The sequence below is a fragment of the Apiospora aurea genome (assembly GCF_038362705.1).
Source record: "Apiospora aurea strain CBS 24483 chromosome Unknown utg000006l_segment0_segment0, whole genome shotgun sequence".
NCBI lineage: Eukaryota > Fungi > Ascomycota > Sordariomycetes > Amphisphaeriales > Apiosporaceae > Apiospora > Apiospora aurea.
The window spans coordinates 1,137,660-1,152,954 of NW_027117393.1; the positions used below are offsets into that span (position 1 = coordinate 1,137,660).

The 15,295-nt window shown below is 53.1% G+C and overlaps 4 protein-coding genes across 4 annotated transcripts; 3 read left to right on the forward strand and 1 right to left on the reverse strand.

Moving 5' to 3' along the window:
• Positions 1 to 188: 188 nt before the first annotated feature.
• Positions 189 to 2,759, forward strand: PG986_008957 (MFS transporter- SP family- general alpha glucoside:H+ symporter; the record flags this gene model as incomplete). The annotated part of the gene is made up of 8 exons (XM_066845179.1): positions 189 to 449; positions 624 to 777; positions 854 to 981; positions 1,078 to 1,220; positions 1,326 to 1,487; positions 1,568 to 1,752; positions 1,842 to 2,489; positions 2,584 to 2,759. The coding sequence occupies 8 exons, from the start codon at positions 189 to 191 to the stop codon at positions 2,757 to 2,759; spliced, it is 1,857 nt and encodes a 618-aa protein (XP_066697577.1).
• Positions 2,760 to 3,332: 573 nt separating this feature from the next.
• Positions 3,333 to 6,572, forward strand: PG986_008958 (Spastin; the record flags this gene model as incomplete). Its single annotated transcript, XM_066845180.1, has 1 exon — positions 3,333 to 6,572. One exon carries the CDS (start codon positions 3,333 to 3,335, stop codon positions 6,570 to 6,572), a length of 3,240 nt encoding a protein of 1,079 aa, XP_066697578.1.
• Positions 6,573 to 7,062: 490 nt separating this feature from the next.
• PG986_008959 (uncharacterized protein) lies at positions 7,063 to 8,713 on the forward strand (the record flags this gene model as incomplete). The annotated part of the gene is made up of 2 exons (XM_066845181.1): positions 7,063 to 7,673; positions 8,155 to 8,713. 2 exons carry the CDS (start codon positions 7,063 to 7,065, stop codon positions 8,711 to 8,713), a joined length of 1,170 nt encoding a protein of 389 aa, XP_066697579.1.
• Positions 8,714 to 12,323: 3,610 nt separating this feature from the next.
• Positions 12,324 to 14,712, reverse strand: PG986_008960 (uncharacterized protein; the record flags this gene model as incomplete). Its single annotated transcript, XM_066845182.1, has 3 exons — positions 12,324 to 12,581; positions 12,651 to 13,202; positions 13,267 to 14,712. 3 exons carry the CDS (start codon positions 14,710 to 14,712, stop codon positions 12,324 to 12,326), a joined length of 2,256 nt encoding a protein of 751 aa, XP_066697580.1.
• Between the last annotated feature and the right edge of the window lie 583 nt (positions 14,713 to 15,295).

Genomic DNA, 15,295 nt, shown 5'->3' on the forward strand with positions numbered 1-15,295 from the left:
TGAAACTGCCCAAAAGACAATAACAGGTTACCTCGGGTGCCTTGTCCCTGCTGTGTGATCAGTAATATCTCACCAACGGCTGACATTTATCTTGGAGACTGATCGTTGGTCCACTCTCTAGCCATCTGCCCCTTGTCTATTTCCGACTGTTATTCGACATCGATAGGAAGGAGGAATTGATCCAAGACATGACAGACAGGAACCAGCCCTCCGAGAACGCGCAGGATGGGAGCGGAGACGAGACCGGCGCGGGGCGCAATGTGAGGCTCCGGGACGGGGCCGAAGAGATCAGCCAGGCTCCTCCGACATACTCGACTACGGCACGCCGGAGAGTTGAAGACGCGGAGAAGCACCCCGAAAGACCCCAGGTCCGGGCAGGACCTCAACAATCCGTTCAGATTGATCCGGCTGTGGCGAGGAAGATTGCGGCGAACGTGGATGATTTCATGGTAAGAAATCTCATACCTACCCCCTATTTACTTGTTTCCCTCGTGTTCCGGCCAGAAAATATCGGCATTGGGGTTGATAAAATGCGGGATGAGAGTTTTCTTCCACTCTACGTAGTAGATGATAGGCCATTTGTGCTGAATCTAGCCATCCACCCATGGCGGGGGATTCCGTAGACACTGGTTCACGAAGCCGACGCTGCCAACGAGCGGGAGCGCGACATGAAGCTCTCGACGGCCTTCAAGATTTATCCCAAGGCCATCGCCTGGAGCGCCGTCCTGTCGAGCTGCTTGGTGATGGAGGGGTACGACACCTCGATTGTTGGCTCATGTGAGTGACACTCTAGGCTGTAGGTAGTTTCAAGATGGCTGGGTGTATGAAGCTGACACTGTAGGATACCTAAAAGACTTCGCATACCCGGTCTTCAAGAACAAGTTCGGGGAGCCGGCTCCCAACGGCGACATGGTCATCAGCGCGGCTTGGCAGAACGGGATTCAGGGGGCGACGAATGTGGGCGAGATCATCGGGCTTCAGGTATGTAGCTTTTGCTATAGGTTATCGGTAAATTTTCTATATTCTTCTCATTTTGCTTTTCGAGATTCCAAACTGATATGCTTGCCCATCCTGCAGATCGCAGGGTGGGTTTCTGAACGCTACGGCTACAGATGGACCATCATATCTGCTCTCATCGCCATCACGGGGTTCATATTCTTCCCGTTCTTCGCGGAGAGCTTGGTCGTGTTCCTGGTGGGAGAGTTCTTTCAGGGGTTGTCGTAAGTGTCTTGCCTCATAACCCCATACCTACTTCTATACCGGTTCTCGGAGAGTAGTAAAGTGTATTAAGTGACAGGAATCAGTGGCTAATCTCGGGTGCGCAGCTGGGGAGTATTTCAAACAATGACAACGGCTTATGCGGCGGAAGTATGCCCGGTCCCGCTGCGGCACTATCTCACTGCCTACGTCAATCTCTGTTGGATAATGGGTGGCTTCATATCGTCCGGGGTCCTTGTCGGGCTCGTGGATCGTCAGGATGAATGGGGGTAAGCACCTATTGTTTGTTCGCCATCACACATGCATCTCTCCCCAAAGGACGTTATGCTGATACTGATGTACCATGCAGGTATAAGATCCCGTTCGCGCTACAGTGGATTTGGCCAATTCCCATTGCTATTGGTTGCTATCTGGCCCCAGAGTCTCCATGGTGGTGCGTCCGACGTGGGCATAAGGATAGGGCAGAGCGTAGTCTGAAGAGACTCGCGAGGAGAGAAGGCTTCTCCCAGAGAGACGCTGATGCGGCAATGGCTTGTAAGTGACGTCCCACGACTCGAACTCGGGGCCCTTACTTCCAGATTATCGCCAAGGACTAGCTTATGTCTTACACACTTTATACACAGTAATGATCTACACGGACGAGATGGAGAAGCAGGTCGCCACGGGCACGACATACTGGGACTGCTTCCGCGGCCTCGACCTGCGTCGGACCGAGATCGTCTGCATGACGTGGATGGCGCAGACCATGGCGGGCGGCGCCATCTCGGGCCTGTCGGCCTTCTTCTTCCAGCAGGCGGGCATCTCGGCGGCCGACTCGTTCAAGCTCGGCTGGGGCCAGAACGCGCTGGGCGCCGTGGGCACCATGGCCTCGTGGCTGATCCTCACCAAGGTCGGGCGCAAGACGCTCATGTTCTGGGGCATGGCCGCCATGTTCGTCCTGCTGCTCATCACGGGCTTCATGGGCATCCACACGCCGCCCTCGACCGCCGAGGCGTGGACTGCGGGGACCATGGTCGTGCTCCTGACGGCTGTCTCCAACTTCAGCGTGGGGCCTGTTGTGTATACCATTGTGTCTGAGATCCCGTCGACCCGACTGCGGGCTAAGAGCATCATCCTCGCTCGTAACGCTTATAATGCCATCAATATCGCGTTCGTCAATGTACTGTCGTACCGCCAAGTCACACCCGCAGAGTGGAACTGGGGACCCAAGGCGGCATTCTTCTGGGCAGGCATGAATGCCATCTTCACGACATATATCTTCTTCAGGCTACGTATGCTCCCCCCCTTTTCTGATCATGGAGTTGACTTTCCTCTTTGGTATATCAGACGAACCAAGCTAACATACAGACCCGTTATCTATAACAGCCGAGACCCAGGGTCGCACTTATGCTGAGCTGGATATCTTGTTTGAGAATAAGATACCCGCGCGTAAGTTTGCGTCCACCAAGATTGATACGCTGGCTAAGGGCACGGAAGGAGCACAGAAGGAGCAGGCGGATCGCCTTGCAGCACCTGCGGGGAGTATGCAGGAGTATACTTGAAGTAAGCGTTTTACAGTCTAGTAGCGGGGTAGTAGTTGCAGAGTGATATGGAACAGAGCAGTTGACTTCAAGTGGCTGAACACGAACAAGGCATCTGCCATGTTCTAAAAAGGTATACAGCTTGAAGCCATCTCTAAAGAGACAGTGAAAGACAGGACACTCGTTGAAGCAAAATGTGAATAGTTCTGAAGTTCTGTGAGCTTGAGCTTTCAACGTCATCCAGCATGGATATCCCAGCCCCACTTACACATACGCAACTGTATAATCGAGACATCTGGTCAAGGTAAGTTCGATGTTGATGGCAACAGTCTTTAACGGGAAAATTTGGCTGAAAGTCTCCTATCAATGACAGTCTTCTATTATGACCTACTGAAAATTTCATTCAGTGTCCTTGGTTTGTAATCATGAATTGACCGACCAAGTAAGTCACAACGGCAGCGGCGCACGGGCCACAATCGAGACGACCACCACTGCAGTCCATTTTCTTGGGCTTTTCGGGGGCACACTTCCAGTCTTTCTTTCCAGCAAAGCAATGCATTCGCCTGCTCGGTTCGAGCGTCAATCAACCTGCGAATGTATGCTCCGTGGTTACGCGCCTTACGGTCGGTGGCACGTTCCGCACCCATCAAGACGCGCATAGCTGCTGCCGCTGCCGCCGCCCCCGCCACCCGGCAGCTCGCTGCTATCCAACACCAGCGCCGATGTCTGCACGCGTCGACCCCCTTGCGAGCTGCCGCCGCTCCTCCTCCCGCAGCGCCGCCGGCCGGTAACCCGAACGACGACAAGCCCGACAGCAACAAGGACGATACCGAGGCGAACCAAGACGAGAACAACCTCTTCGGCGAGAACGGCCTCAATGGCAACGGGAACGGCAACGGCGAGACCCAGGGCCGGCAGAGGCGGCGCATTAACGGCCCCGCCGCGAGGGCGCGCAGGCGTGCGCCGGAAGACCTTCCGGTCGTCCAGCTTCCCGCGTCGTTCCAGAAGATTCACGTCTACCGCAGCGGCGATGCGCACGAGTCCCCCTTTGTGAGCGTCCAGCAGCAACAGCAGCAGCAGCAAGATCCGCGGGAGCTTGCCCTGTCCGTCGTCCGGAACTTGATCAAAGACACGTTTGCAAAGGACCCGGCCAAGAGTAGGACACAGGCCGTCGCCGCGCATGTTTCCGAACTGGTGGAGTTCATGCTGGATCTTAAGAAGGACTCCAAGATAGTTTCGAAGTCTATGATGGGCGAGGCAGCTGTGACGTCAGAACAGGAAACCCCAAGTTCGTCATCGTCGCCAGATGAACAGCAAAATACTCAGGCGGGCAATGAAGAGCACACTGCGCAGGCCGAGGCCCTGGCGTCAGCGAACCGCATTTGCTTGTTCGCGCTCGGGACCGTGAAACAGGTTCTCGAGCCTGAAATTCCAAAACGTCCCGACTCTACAGAGGAACCCAACGACACCACGGTGGAGGCGCCGTTCCCCAAGATCGATTTCTCCGCAGACTTGACCGAAGCAGAGATATACAAGGCCGGCGCATTGATAGAGGTGCTTTGCCATACCCCCGGGAGCACCAAGTCGTCACTTAAGAGCACGGCATTACACAGCCTCCTTACCTCGAATATACCTTACAAGCCATACTTGAAGCTCGGCGGACTACATCACCAGGCACTTCAGGAGGTTGTTTCGTCCGTTCGCTCAGACCTTCTGGTGGAATGCCCCAAGACTATTAAGACCGAAGTCAAACGCCCCGTCACCATCTTGGATTTCCCCTATTACCGTGGCTCGTCGTGGCCGCGGCACGTCATCAATGACGTCGCCAACGAAGTCGATGCGAACGTTTTGCACCTTACGGCCCAGGACCTGGGACACATTGTTGGCCCCTATTTGGGACAGGACATTTCACGGGCAGCGGGGCCATGTTCGCTACTCGGCTACAACGCAGCGTCGCATAGCGGAAGGCTGCGTTTACATACCCAGGAGAATGATGAGAAGGACCCTGAGACCCCATCCTCCATGGGCTTCTTGATCTTCGATAACCTTGACCGGTCCAAGCAAAACACGAAGAAATCACAGACATTACTAGAAGGGCTTCTCGGTGGCGGCTCGAACCGAGACAAGTCAGACAACATGTGGGAAGATCTGAAGATCAACACCGCCCTTGAGCAACTGATTAGCGCCGCCGAGTCTGATGCGGCCGAGCAGAAGCCCCTAATCGTTCATATTCACGACTTCAACGCGTTAGGCCTTGCTTCCAGCGCCATGCTCAACAAGCTTCGAAAATCCGTCGATACCCTCTGGGCTGACGGCCGGAAGATTGTCTTGGTTGGGAGCTGCTCTAGCCCGAATGCGCCAAGACCCTACCTCGAGGCGCTTCAATACAGCACCGTTGTGGAGCATGTCATGATCCTTCACGCATCACAATCCGAGGAGCTGAGCTTCCTGGAACACGAGCAGAATGACTTCCTGGAGGAAAACACCAACAATATCAAGGCTACGTTACACTCGCTTTTGAAACCGAGCTACAATGGCGATGTGCCGGAAATTCAGTTCAACATGCAGCTGATAGAAGATGCCGATCTCCGCACATCATTCTGCAGTGCAGTGCTACCATTCTCGGAGGTGTACCGGATATGCAAATCCATGATAGGTTCTCGAAAGCAACAACTGGCGGCCTTCGACCAAAACGTATTGGAGGAAGCTCTCCGTCTTGTCCATAGCATAGACGAGGGGCTGGCCGGATTGATCAAGACCAAGCGCCTTTCTAATCGCGAAGGCCGCTCGCCCAAGGACCCGTTCTTTGCCAGCCCGCGCAGTGCTGGGGATCCACGCCAGGAAAACCACGAGGAGCGGCTGCTGTCAGGGCTCGTAGATGCCAAGGACATCAGGACGACCTTCAAGGACGTCCATGCTCCCAAGGAGACCATCGAGTCTGTCCGGATGCTTACCCAGCTGTCTCTGCAGAGGCCTGAGGCCTTCTCCTACGGTGTGTTGGCGACCGACAGAATCCCTGGGTGTCTACTCTACGGTCCTCCGGGAACAGGCAAGACGCTCCTCGCCAAGGCCGTTGCCAAGGAAAGCGGTGCCAACATGATCGAGGTCAGTGCGGCTAGCATCAATAATATGTTTGTTGGCGAGAGTGAGAAGAATGTTCGTGCACTCTTTTCATTGGCCAAGAAAAAGGAGCCCATGGTCATCTTCATCGATGAGGCCGATGCCCTTCTTGGAGCACGAGGGCCGCGCAACGGCGGCAACCAAAGGGAGGTCATGAACCAGTTCCTCCGTGAATGGGACGGCATGGACACCATGAAGGCCTTCATCATGGTGGCCACCAACCGGCCGTTTGACCTGGACGACGCCGTGCTGAGACGCTTACCCAGGAAGCTGCTCGTCGACCTACCTCTGGAGAACGACCGGGCCGCCATCTTGCGGATCCACCTCAAGGGCGAGACGCTCGACGAAAACGTTTCGATCGAGGAGCTGGCCAAGAAGACGCCCCTGTACTCCGGGTCGGACCTGAAGAACGTGTGCGTGGCCGCGGCCATGACGGCGGTCAAGGAGGAGCTCGAGGCGTCGGACAAGCACACGGGGCCGGAGCCGTACCAGTGGGCGCAGAAGCGGGTGCTGAGCCGGCGGCACTTCGACAAGGGCCTGGCGGAGATCAGCGCCAGCGTCAGCGAGGACATGTCGACGATGAACGCGATCCGCAAGTTCGACGAGCGGTACGGCGACGGCAAGGCGCGCAAGAGGCGGAAGGGGATGGGGTTCGAGGTTATGCCGGAGGCGACGGATTCTCATGAGGTGCGGGTCCGAGGCGCCAACCGGTAGTCTCAAACGGGTGTGTAAACAATCGGTATTAAGCAGCGCTTGAAGATATTTCTTGTACAATATAATGGGTTGTACAACAGAGACATGGCGAGTGTGCGTACGGGTTTCCGAACAAACAAGCGGTCAGACTCAGATGGTGTTGGGTATGTTGGAAGTAGACAGGGGTTTACATAGAAATAGGGCGTTGCATCCTGCAGCCAGAGCGCCACGCCATACAAATAGGGCGTCAGCGAAAGCGCTGCGTATAGCCAATCAAACTGTACCTTGACGAAGACTTGTACCTCTTGGTAGCTACGTTGCTGGTTTGATGCGGCCAGGACATAGTAAAATGTGAAATAGGTGATGCCCCCCTAGCTCTTTCCCATACTCTCCACGGCTCTCGATCCTGCGAACCAGCCCCAAACTTTCGACTTCAGCCAATCACATCTTCCCTGCTTTCAACCCACTTTCTTTGCCCTTAACAACAAGTACTTCGCCTCTCTCCCCGACCATGTCTGACAACTTCGACTACGTCGATTTCAACACCCTACTCAACCAGGCTGCCTACCTTGGCACCCATGCCACTGAGCCCGACCCCGGCCAAGTCAGCCTAGCAGACAGCCCCTTCCTGGGCGACGATTCACTTCTCGACCGGTCTTACTACGCTGGCACTCAGGAGATTCACCCGAACCCCAATCAAGCCGCCAACGCTCATACCGAGGAGCTCGACCTGTACGGCACTGGTGTCAGTGCTAGTGTCAGTGAAGCCCCTTTCGGCTGGACTGCCAACGTTGGCACTTTTGGGTTCCCGCCTGGCTTCAACCAGGTCACCGCTCCTGGTTCCCTGTACGGGTGCTTTGGTGTTAACGGGGGCTTCGACATCGACAACACTGTCGTCAATGCTGGCGGCTTCTTGCTGCCCAACGACGCTCTGCCCTTCGTCACGGGAACCGCGCTTGGTGCTCTTTCCGAGCCTCCTTTGCCCGCCAACAGCGTCGGGCAAGGGTTCGCTACCGGCGACATCTTGGACACCACCGCAGCTCCCGCCATTGGCCAGCAGCAGGCGCGTGACGAGTTTGCCTTGTGGCAGCCTGATGCAGGCCTCGACGCCACCGCCGATCAGTGAGACCTTTTTTTTTTTTTTTTTCTTTACATTTTGCTAACAAAAAGGGTGTCAGGACAAAGTTTCTCTTTCGGTTCAACTACATGGAGCATAGCCAATCTTTCATCGACCAATTGCACCGACAGGAAGCAGCTGGAGACCCCTTGCAGGCTGCATTGCCTCCTCCCCGAGTGTATCGGTGCAGCGTGTGCGCCTGGTCTACCATGAGAGGTCGAAGTTGAAGTCTCATGCAAAGCAAACGAAACATGCCAATTATGTTTGCAAGACACCAGGTTGTCCAGCCTCTTTTGTTGTCGAATCACATTTGAGAGCCCATGAGGCCCATCCCCACGTCCCTGGCCATTCCCATGTTGGACCCAATGGGGTGTTCACTTGCGCCGAATGTGGCCAGTCTTTCAATTCCCGCGCCGAGCAACAGTCGCATGGCGACAACAGCCAACACAGTCCCTTCTTGTGTGCGTGTGGTGCCGCGTTCTCCAGGGTAGATGCTTTGCACCGTCATATAGATGGTTACGCAAAGGATGTCCCCAAGTTCCCTTGCAGATTCTGCAAATTTCATCGTGGCAAGCATGGATTTCGTCGCCGAGACCATTTGATCCAGCATCTCCGCGGCTATCACAAGTTCGACGATGAGGAAGTCAGGGAAGCCTGCCCAACTTTTAAGCTCGGGATCCTTCAGCCTCCGACTTGCCCGCATCGCGGATGCGAGTTCTTCCGTGACGACTCCTTCCATAAATTGACTTTGACGGAGAAGAGGTCACGAAGGCCGTTTTCAACCCGATCGGCTCTCAGCAAGCACTTGAAGGAGGTCCACAAGCAGACTCCTTTCCCTTGCGACGTCGAGGACTGCGCCAAAGTTGGGGCCAAAGGCTATGTCAGGGAAAAAGACCTGATGAAACATCGTGCCGCGAAGCACCCAGAGGCCCCTGGATACACCGCGAAGCCACGCCAACCCGGGTACCCCTGTGAGATTGATGGTTGTGTTAAGACCTATACATCTGCCTCTGCGCGTCACCTTCACCGGCTCTTCAAGCATTAGACTGAGGAGCAAAGTGAGCGTAAAACGCATAGAGGCAGTTAGGGGTTTATAGCCTCTTCTACGGGATGCTTGAGGGACTCAGCATGGACCTGATAACAGCGCCGCGGATGATGACGGCTCAAGTGCTAGTGCTTCTCACTAGCTGGAAAGTGTTTGGTTCTCAAGATGATTTCGGTACCGACTTGGACTTCTACATGGAGAATGCTTAGGTTTACTGGACCCTCGTTTCATGTTCAATTTTCTTTTCCATTCAATGTGCTCTTTCGGCTTCGGAATCCTGCTTAGGTACACTCATTTAGCTTGCTTGGCTTAGCTCCCATTCTTGAAGCACGCAGTCTTCCTATAACACTAGATACACCCTTTGAAATTACACAGCGAAAATATTACCCCATGCCAGTGGCATACATACCCAATGCTCTTCATTATAAAAACGACCAGAGTCACGTAGCTGAAACTGTTAACTACGTTCAGCAAACGCCATTTCTCACGATATATTTTACAATCAAGTAATAAGCATCCTCTTTGCTCCCATGTGCCTGCATGTAGTCCAGGGTCCAGACAGGAGCACTACAGTGGCGCGCACGACAGTCAAATACTTCGTGTCAGCTTGATATACTTTTGAGCTGATCCACGCTATTGGGTCATCGCTTGTCACAGGTGGCATCGAACTGCCTTAAGCTGACTCGCCAGACATGAGACTACTACACACAGTGTATGACCGCAGCGAAACCCCTATCGAAATGTTTTAGTTTAAGATAGGGGATATATTAACAGGTGTGGTTAGATTTATGCATATGTTATAAAGGTAACATAATAGAGAATCTGACCAAATTTCCCAGGTAAATGTCAATTGACTTCAGCTTAAGATATCTTTATAGACACTCTTAAAGTATTTATAATCCAGCAGGGTTAGGCTAGCTGCTTGTTGTCCCTCGAATCATTCCATTGTTGATTATCGAATGTATAGGTGCCTAGTAAGGCATGACTATACAAGCGAGACGAGAAGCTCGACATGGGAATAGGTTGCAACTTGTCAGCTCTTTGCCGGATAATATAAAGCAGGCGAGTAGTATGATGGTCTCTCAGATGCTGGTGTCTATACTGTTTACTTGGTAGGAACCACTGTTGCATATTGGAATTAATATGCACACCGCTATCTAGACATCTAGTAATTCTGTAACGTCTAGATGGCTGATTTGGTATATTAGTCAAGTCTCTTATATTTAACATCAGGTGGATATGAATTTAAGAAGGCTGGATGTGCAGAACACGAGTACTAAGCCTGGATCACTAAAACCCTAAGCAGGAGCTTTGGTATACTAAACTGACTGAGCTTTTCCTGTGTATAAGAAGAATGTTATCGCTTTCCAGGGGCCAGTGGTTTGTAAATCCCTTCGAGTATATCACCAGCGAGTACAGAGTTACCAGAATTAAGCAAATTAGTGGATTATAATTTGACAAGCGCCAAGAAATAAAAAGTGTGTCTCATGGCCCAGCAATTACACGTTTCCCCGTCACAGAGTAAAACTTGAAATGCCAACATTGTGTACTACGTAGACACAGTGGCTGCTTTCGCATTGTGCTCGTACCCTGGTCTATCAACAACTCACCTAGACGAAGAACATATCAACTCCATCAGTGTCATGCCTTCTTGATCATTAGGCAGTTGAGAGGTTGTATGCTACGTTTTTCTCGGACGACTCATGCCATGTGGCATGGGGAGGATCTGCCCGTTGTCCATAGCCTCTTCTAAGCTATGGTAGACCCGTCCTTGTATTATTGTCCTGGCCATTTCCTAGGTTAAAACTACGATTTGGATTGACGATACATTCTCCTCTGCTTTAACTCGATGATGAACCTCATCCAACGAAAGGAACATCAATATAAATTACGTACCTGCAAGAGGACCTCGCGCAAAAGACTGGAATCAGAAAGCACCTTTACAACTCAAAAAGTGTGGCATCCCTTGAATTTTTTATCCTCCGTGGGTCAATTGCTGGATGTACGTTGTTCATTACTCTTAGGCATATATGACTCACAGTACCGAGCCAGAAATCGACGAAGTCTCAACACAGGCTGTCCCGACCACAGCGATATGGTCGCTTTCCAAAACGGCACATGCAGTCCTCGGCGGCTTACCACATGGTGATGACGAGTTAAAAATAAGTATCCAATACTAGGGTTGTTCATTCCAGGACCGCAGAGTCCTCAGCTGTTCGATGGCCCATCCCAGAGGATGGCATCCAAGTGTAAAAGGTGGCAATGCCCACCAAGTTCCGGAGAAGAGACGTGAGGACCATACTTGAAGACAAGTGTAGTTGCCCATACGAAAGAAGGAAGGGTGTAAGAGCTTCCGGAACGCCCTCAACCTTGGCTCTTGAGTTCTCTGGCTAACTCCCAAAAATTCCGCAACTTCAGATGCCGACATCTCCGAAACCGCGCACATGGCAATCTAGTGCCAGCCGCCGGGCCCGGAGGCTCGGAGGGTGGCAAAGCGGAAGACCCGCCACAGCCATTTTTCAAAGTCGTTGCCTCAGTCGGGGCCCCGGCAGGGGCAGTCGCACCATGTCCACGTCGCTGTTCAGATTTATTCGGACGGAAATCCATCAGTACTCCGGGATCATTCTTAGAGGAGTTCGACGAAGCCTACAGCCACGAGCTGGATGGTTTCAGCTGTGTGCCTCTTCCGGTTGTTTTCGCCTTGGCCAATTGTACCAACCCATAGCCACTGGTGGGTGCCGGACTTATTACCTCTCATGATGAGATCGTTGAAACGTTGGGATTCGTAGATCTTCTCGAACCGTAGCCTTGAGACCTGCCTCTCTTCCTGCTACTCCAGAAGCCCTTGGCTTTTCTGATCGCATTCTCTAGTCTAACAAACACCTAGTTGTGACCCTTCATGGAGAGGCCCTCATGTCCCCATTCTCGGTTGTCTGTTCACCCGATCTCTTTCCTCTGTTCCCCCCTCGCACGCGAGAAAGCCTGTCTTGCCAGGCACAGAACCGCCCACTCCGGAACACTACCTCCGAGCGGAAATGCCCCCTTCCCCGAGACGGTCCTCACTCGTCGTGTAGTTCATTACCGGAAACCGCCGCTTCCAACAAAAATGACTATGGTGTCAATATCGTCCTTTTCCTTTGCTATTTCCATTCTCTTTCATGTTTGGAACCCACTTAATCCCATTCTGCCGCTCAGTCCTTGGGAAAAGTTACTCACATAGCACTCGTGATCACTTACACGCACTTAAAGTCACAACAGCCCCTTCTGAGCTTCATCGCGTACTCTTTCGTTGAACTTTTTTATGTTCTTAGTATTACATAATCCCGGGCTTGAGTGAATATTGCCGATCTTGGCCTTTAGCGAGTTCTTTTTCTGTCTTTGACGGACAAACCCCTTCTCACCAGAATTTCGAGGGTCAGCCTCCCAAAACAGAGAGCCGACCCCGCACACGAGCCGGAATTCAATGCATTTCAATTCGCTGCCTATATGCCTAGGGTATGCTGCGATGAAAGAATCGTAGGCGATTTCGATTCAAGCACGCACACTATTATGAGATTGTTTAACTCGGTGTGCTTTCTTGAACGCTCGCACACAGAGACACACGCCCCATCTACATGGGCGCGGTCGCAGTAGTCGTCGTAGCTGCGGTACTCGTAGTCGCTGTAGCAGTATCTGCAGCAGCAGCTCCAGCAGTCGCAGAACTATCTGTTGCTGCCGGAGCGGGAGCTTCTATGGCCGCCGCCACCGCCTCCTTCGTCTCCTTCTCCTTATCGTAACACTCATTGCAGCGCCAGTGGAGACCCCTTTCTACAGGGATCTTGGCATCGTCTCGGATGCAGTCATGATGGTACATGGGTTGGTCGCAGTCCTGTAAACACGGCCCGTTAGCTCTACTTCAGCCCCCATAGCGTCAAATTCTCATGCTGGTGGTACCCACCAAATTGCTGCAGATCAATGTGCTCGGTCCTGAAATGGACAATCCGCAAACATTGCAACCCGACCGCGACTTGATCTTGGGTGAAGTCGCTGGTGATCTCAGCTCCGACGACTCGACCCGAGCCGTTGACCTGGCTTGCCGTGCAAGCGCCAGTGCCTCAACGACTGTGTCTTCCGAGAGGGCATCCCTGGCCTTCAGGTAGGCCAGGTGTTTCATCGCCTCATTCATGCGGTTCTGCGTAGATGCGATCCACGTCGCCTTCTCGCGCACAAAATCAAGATACACATCTTGTAGGTGCGGTGCCATTGTCGCCTTCTCCCTTGACGCAAACGCATCCCATTCAGCCGCATATTCCTTCTCATCGGGGTGAACATCGCTGTAATCCTTAATTATGTCACGATGCTTCTGCAAAAGCCACGAATTGTCGATCTGCGGCTCATCTACGCGTGAACCGGGCTCGAGTCTACACTTGCTCAAGCGATCATATAGGTCTTGGCTGGTCTGAGGAATCCATTGCTTGGTTTCCCGTGGTTTCACCTGCTTAGGTATTTGCTAGAGTTTTGTCAGCGCACACTTCGAAATTAGATGTTGGGCCATGCCGTTCCGGGCCACGTACCGAGATTGACTTGGGCCGTGAACGGCTTCTGGCCTTCTGAGGCGATTCGTCTTCATCTTCATCGCTCTCTCCTTCGTCTGCGCTGATCGGCTCAAAGAGGTCATAAGACCTGATGGATTTGGGCGTCTGTTGGCCGTGATTTGTGATAGCGATGCGCCAGCCAGTTCGTGCACTATGATCAAAAGCATATTTGAACTCGCGATGAACATGCATGTGCATTTTCAGCTGGTCAATCGACAGATGCGTAGCAAAGCAGTGGATGCAGGTCCAGCTATCCAGCGTACATAGCGCGCCGCTGGGCAAGTGCCACGTCACCACAGCAGCGTCGGCACTCAGTTCCCCGAGCTTTCGCTTCTTCCGCTCCTTGGGCTCCTTGCCCCGGGCTTTGTCGCTCAGCTTCTTCAGGTTGTACGTTTGTGGTTTTCCACGATTGCGCAGGGGCCTGCTCGGAGTCGACGCCTCGCCCTCAAGTTCTTCGTCGTCCACCAAGCCGTCTGCGTCATCGCCCAATTGACCGTTGACCAAGGTTTCAGCCCTGCCGTTCACATGACCATTGGTGAGAGGCTCTAGAGCACCGTTCAAGCTCGAGTCCTTGATATCGGGCGGACTGGCGCTCTCCGTCGACGGAAGCGGTCCGACGATAGTAGAAGAGGTCCAGCGTAGATCCATATCCATCCAGAACGGATCCAGGATCCGAGCCGTATCCCCAGACCCCCTCCTGAGCCGGACTTGCGACGCCACGCGACCTTTGCTGTATGCATACTTGATTTGCGATTGTAGAGACCATTTCCGCGGAGAGCTTGAAGGCGTGTGCATGTTCTCTTGGCCATGAAGCAAGTATCTCGGGGGCCAATTGGGGTCTCCGAATGACTCCAGCTCTGCAAGTATGAAGTAACAGTCGTCCAGATCAAACCCCTGGTTGTCGTTGCGTTCGACATAGAGCTTCTCTGCGGCGACCTCGAACGGCTGCGGCAAATGGATCCTCACAGCCTCGCAGACACCAGTGACGCCACAAAACTCTTTGATTGTGCACATCTGACTGTCACAATAAAGAGGGCGCATTTCCACGCCGGCCAACCACTTGAAGATGGTGATCTTGCAGCGCGCGCGGATGCTGGGGGTGTCCTTCTTCACGGGAGAGCCCCCGTTGACCATGCCGTTGGTGGCCGGCTTGGGCCCGTCGTTGCGCCATATCCGGAGGACCTCGATGCGAAGAACCCTCTGGGAATCGGCTGGCGGGGGTTGCTGAAATAGAGCCGGGACGGACGCAAAACCATTCATTCCGAGGCTGTCGTCGGTAACGCGACGTCTTTTGGCTGGCCTGGGACTTTGGTCACCGGTCGCCGGCTTCTCCCCATTGGTGGAGGATGAGACAAAATCTATAGTTGTCTTCCAGATACGATGAAGAAATGGCGAATCGCGTTTGTACGGTGTGGTTGCTGCCATCTCTGGGCGGAGACATCAGTGCAAGTAGCCCCCTCGAGTAGCGGCTGCCGTGGTCTATGCAAAGGACGATGTAAGTCGGTGGGAACGGCCAAGAATGAGCGTTTTCCACACACACGAGCAAAGGTAGGCCTCTTAGTGGATAACCATTATCATGTATGTTACGCCGAAGTTTAAAAAAGGATGACGGATTTAGAGAGGCGAGTAACAATCGCACAGGAAGGCGATTGTAGCCTTCTGTGTGCAGTGGGCAACCGAAAGAAAGAATGAGGGGGGGGAAAGAGGGCAGGATAAAACTGCTCGCCTAACTTGATGGATGGATGGAGGTGAGGGATTGGAAGGGATTGAGACGGGACGTGATGGATGAGATGAGATGAGATGAGAATGCGACTAGGTTTAGAAGGACAGAGAGAAAAGGCAGCAGCACCGGGAGCCGGCAACAGCAAATCTGAGTTTAGAGGCGTGGAAGTAGTAGAGGACCATTCATCGAATCGATCAACCGAGAACCAACTCAATGCCCAGTCTACTACTGACTGCTACGACACATCAACAACAATTAAGCTTAACTTGCAGCAAGTACAGACAG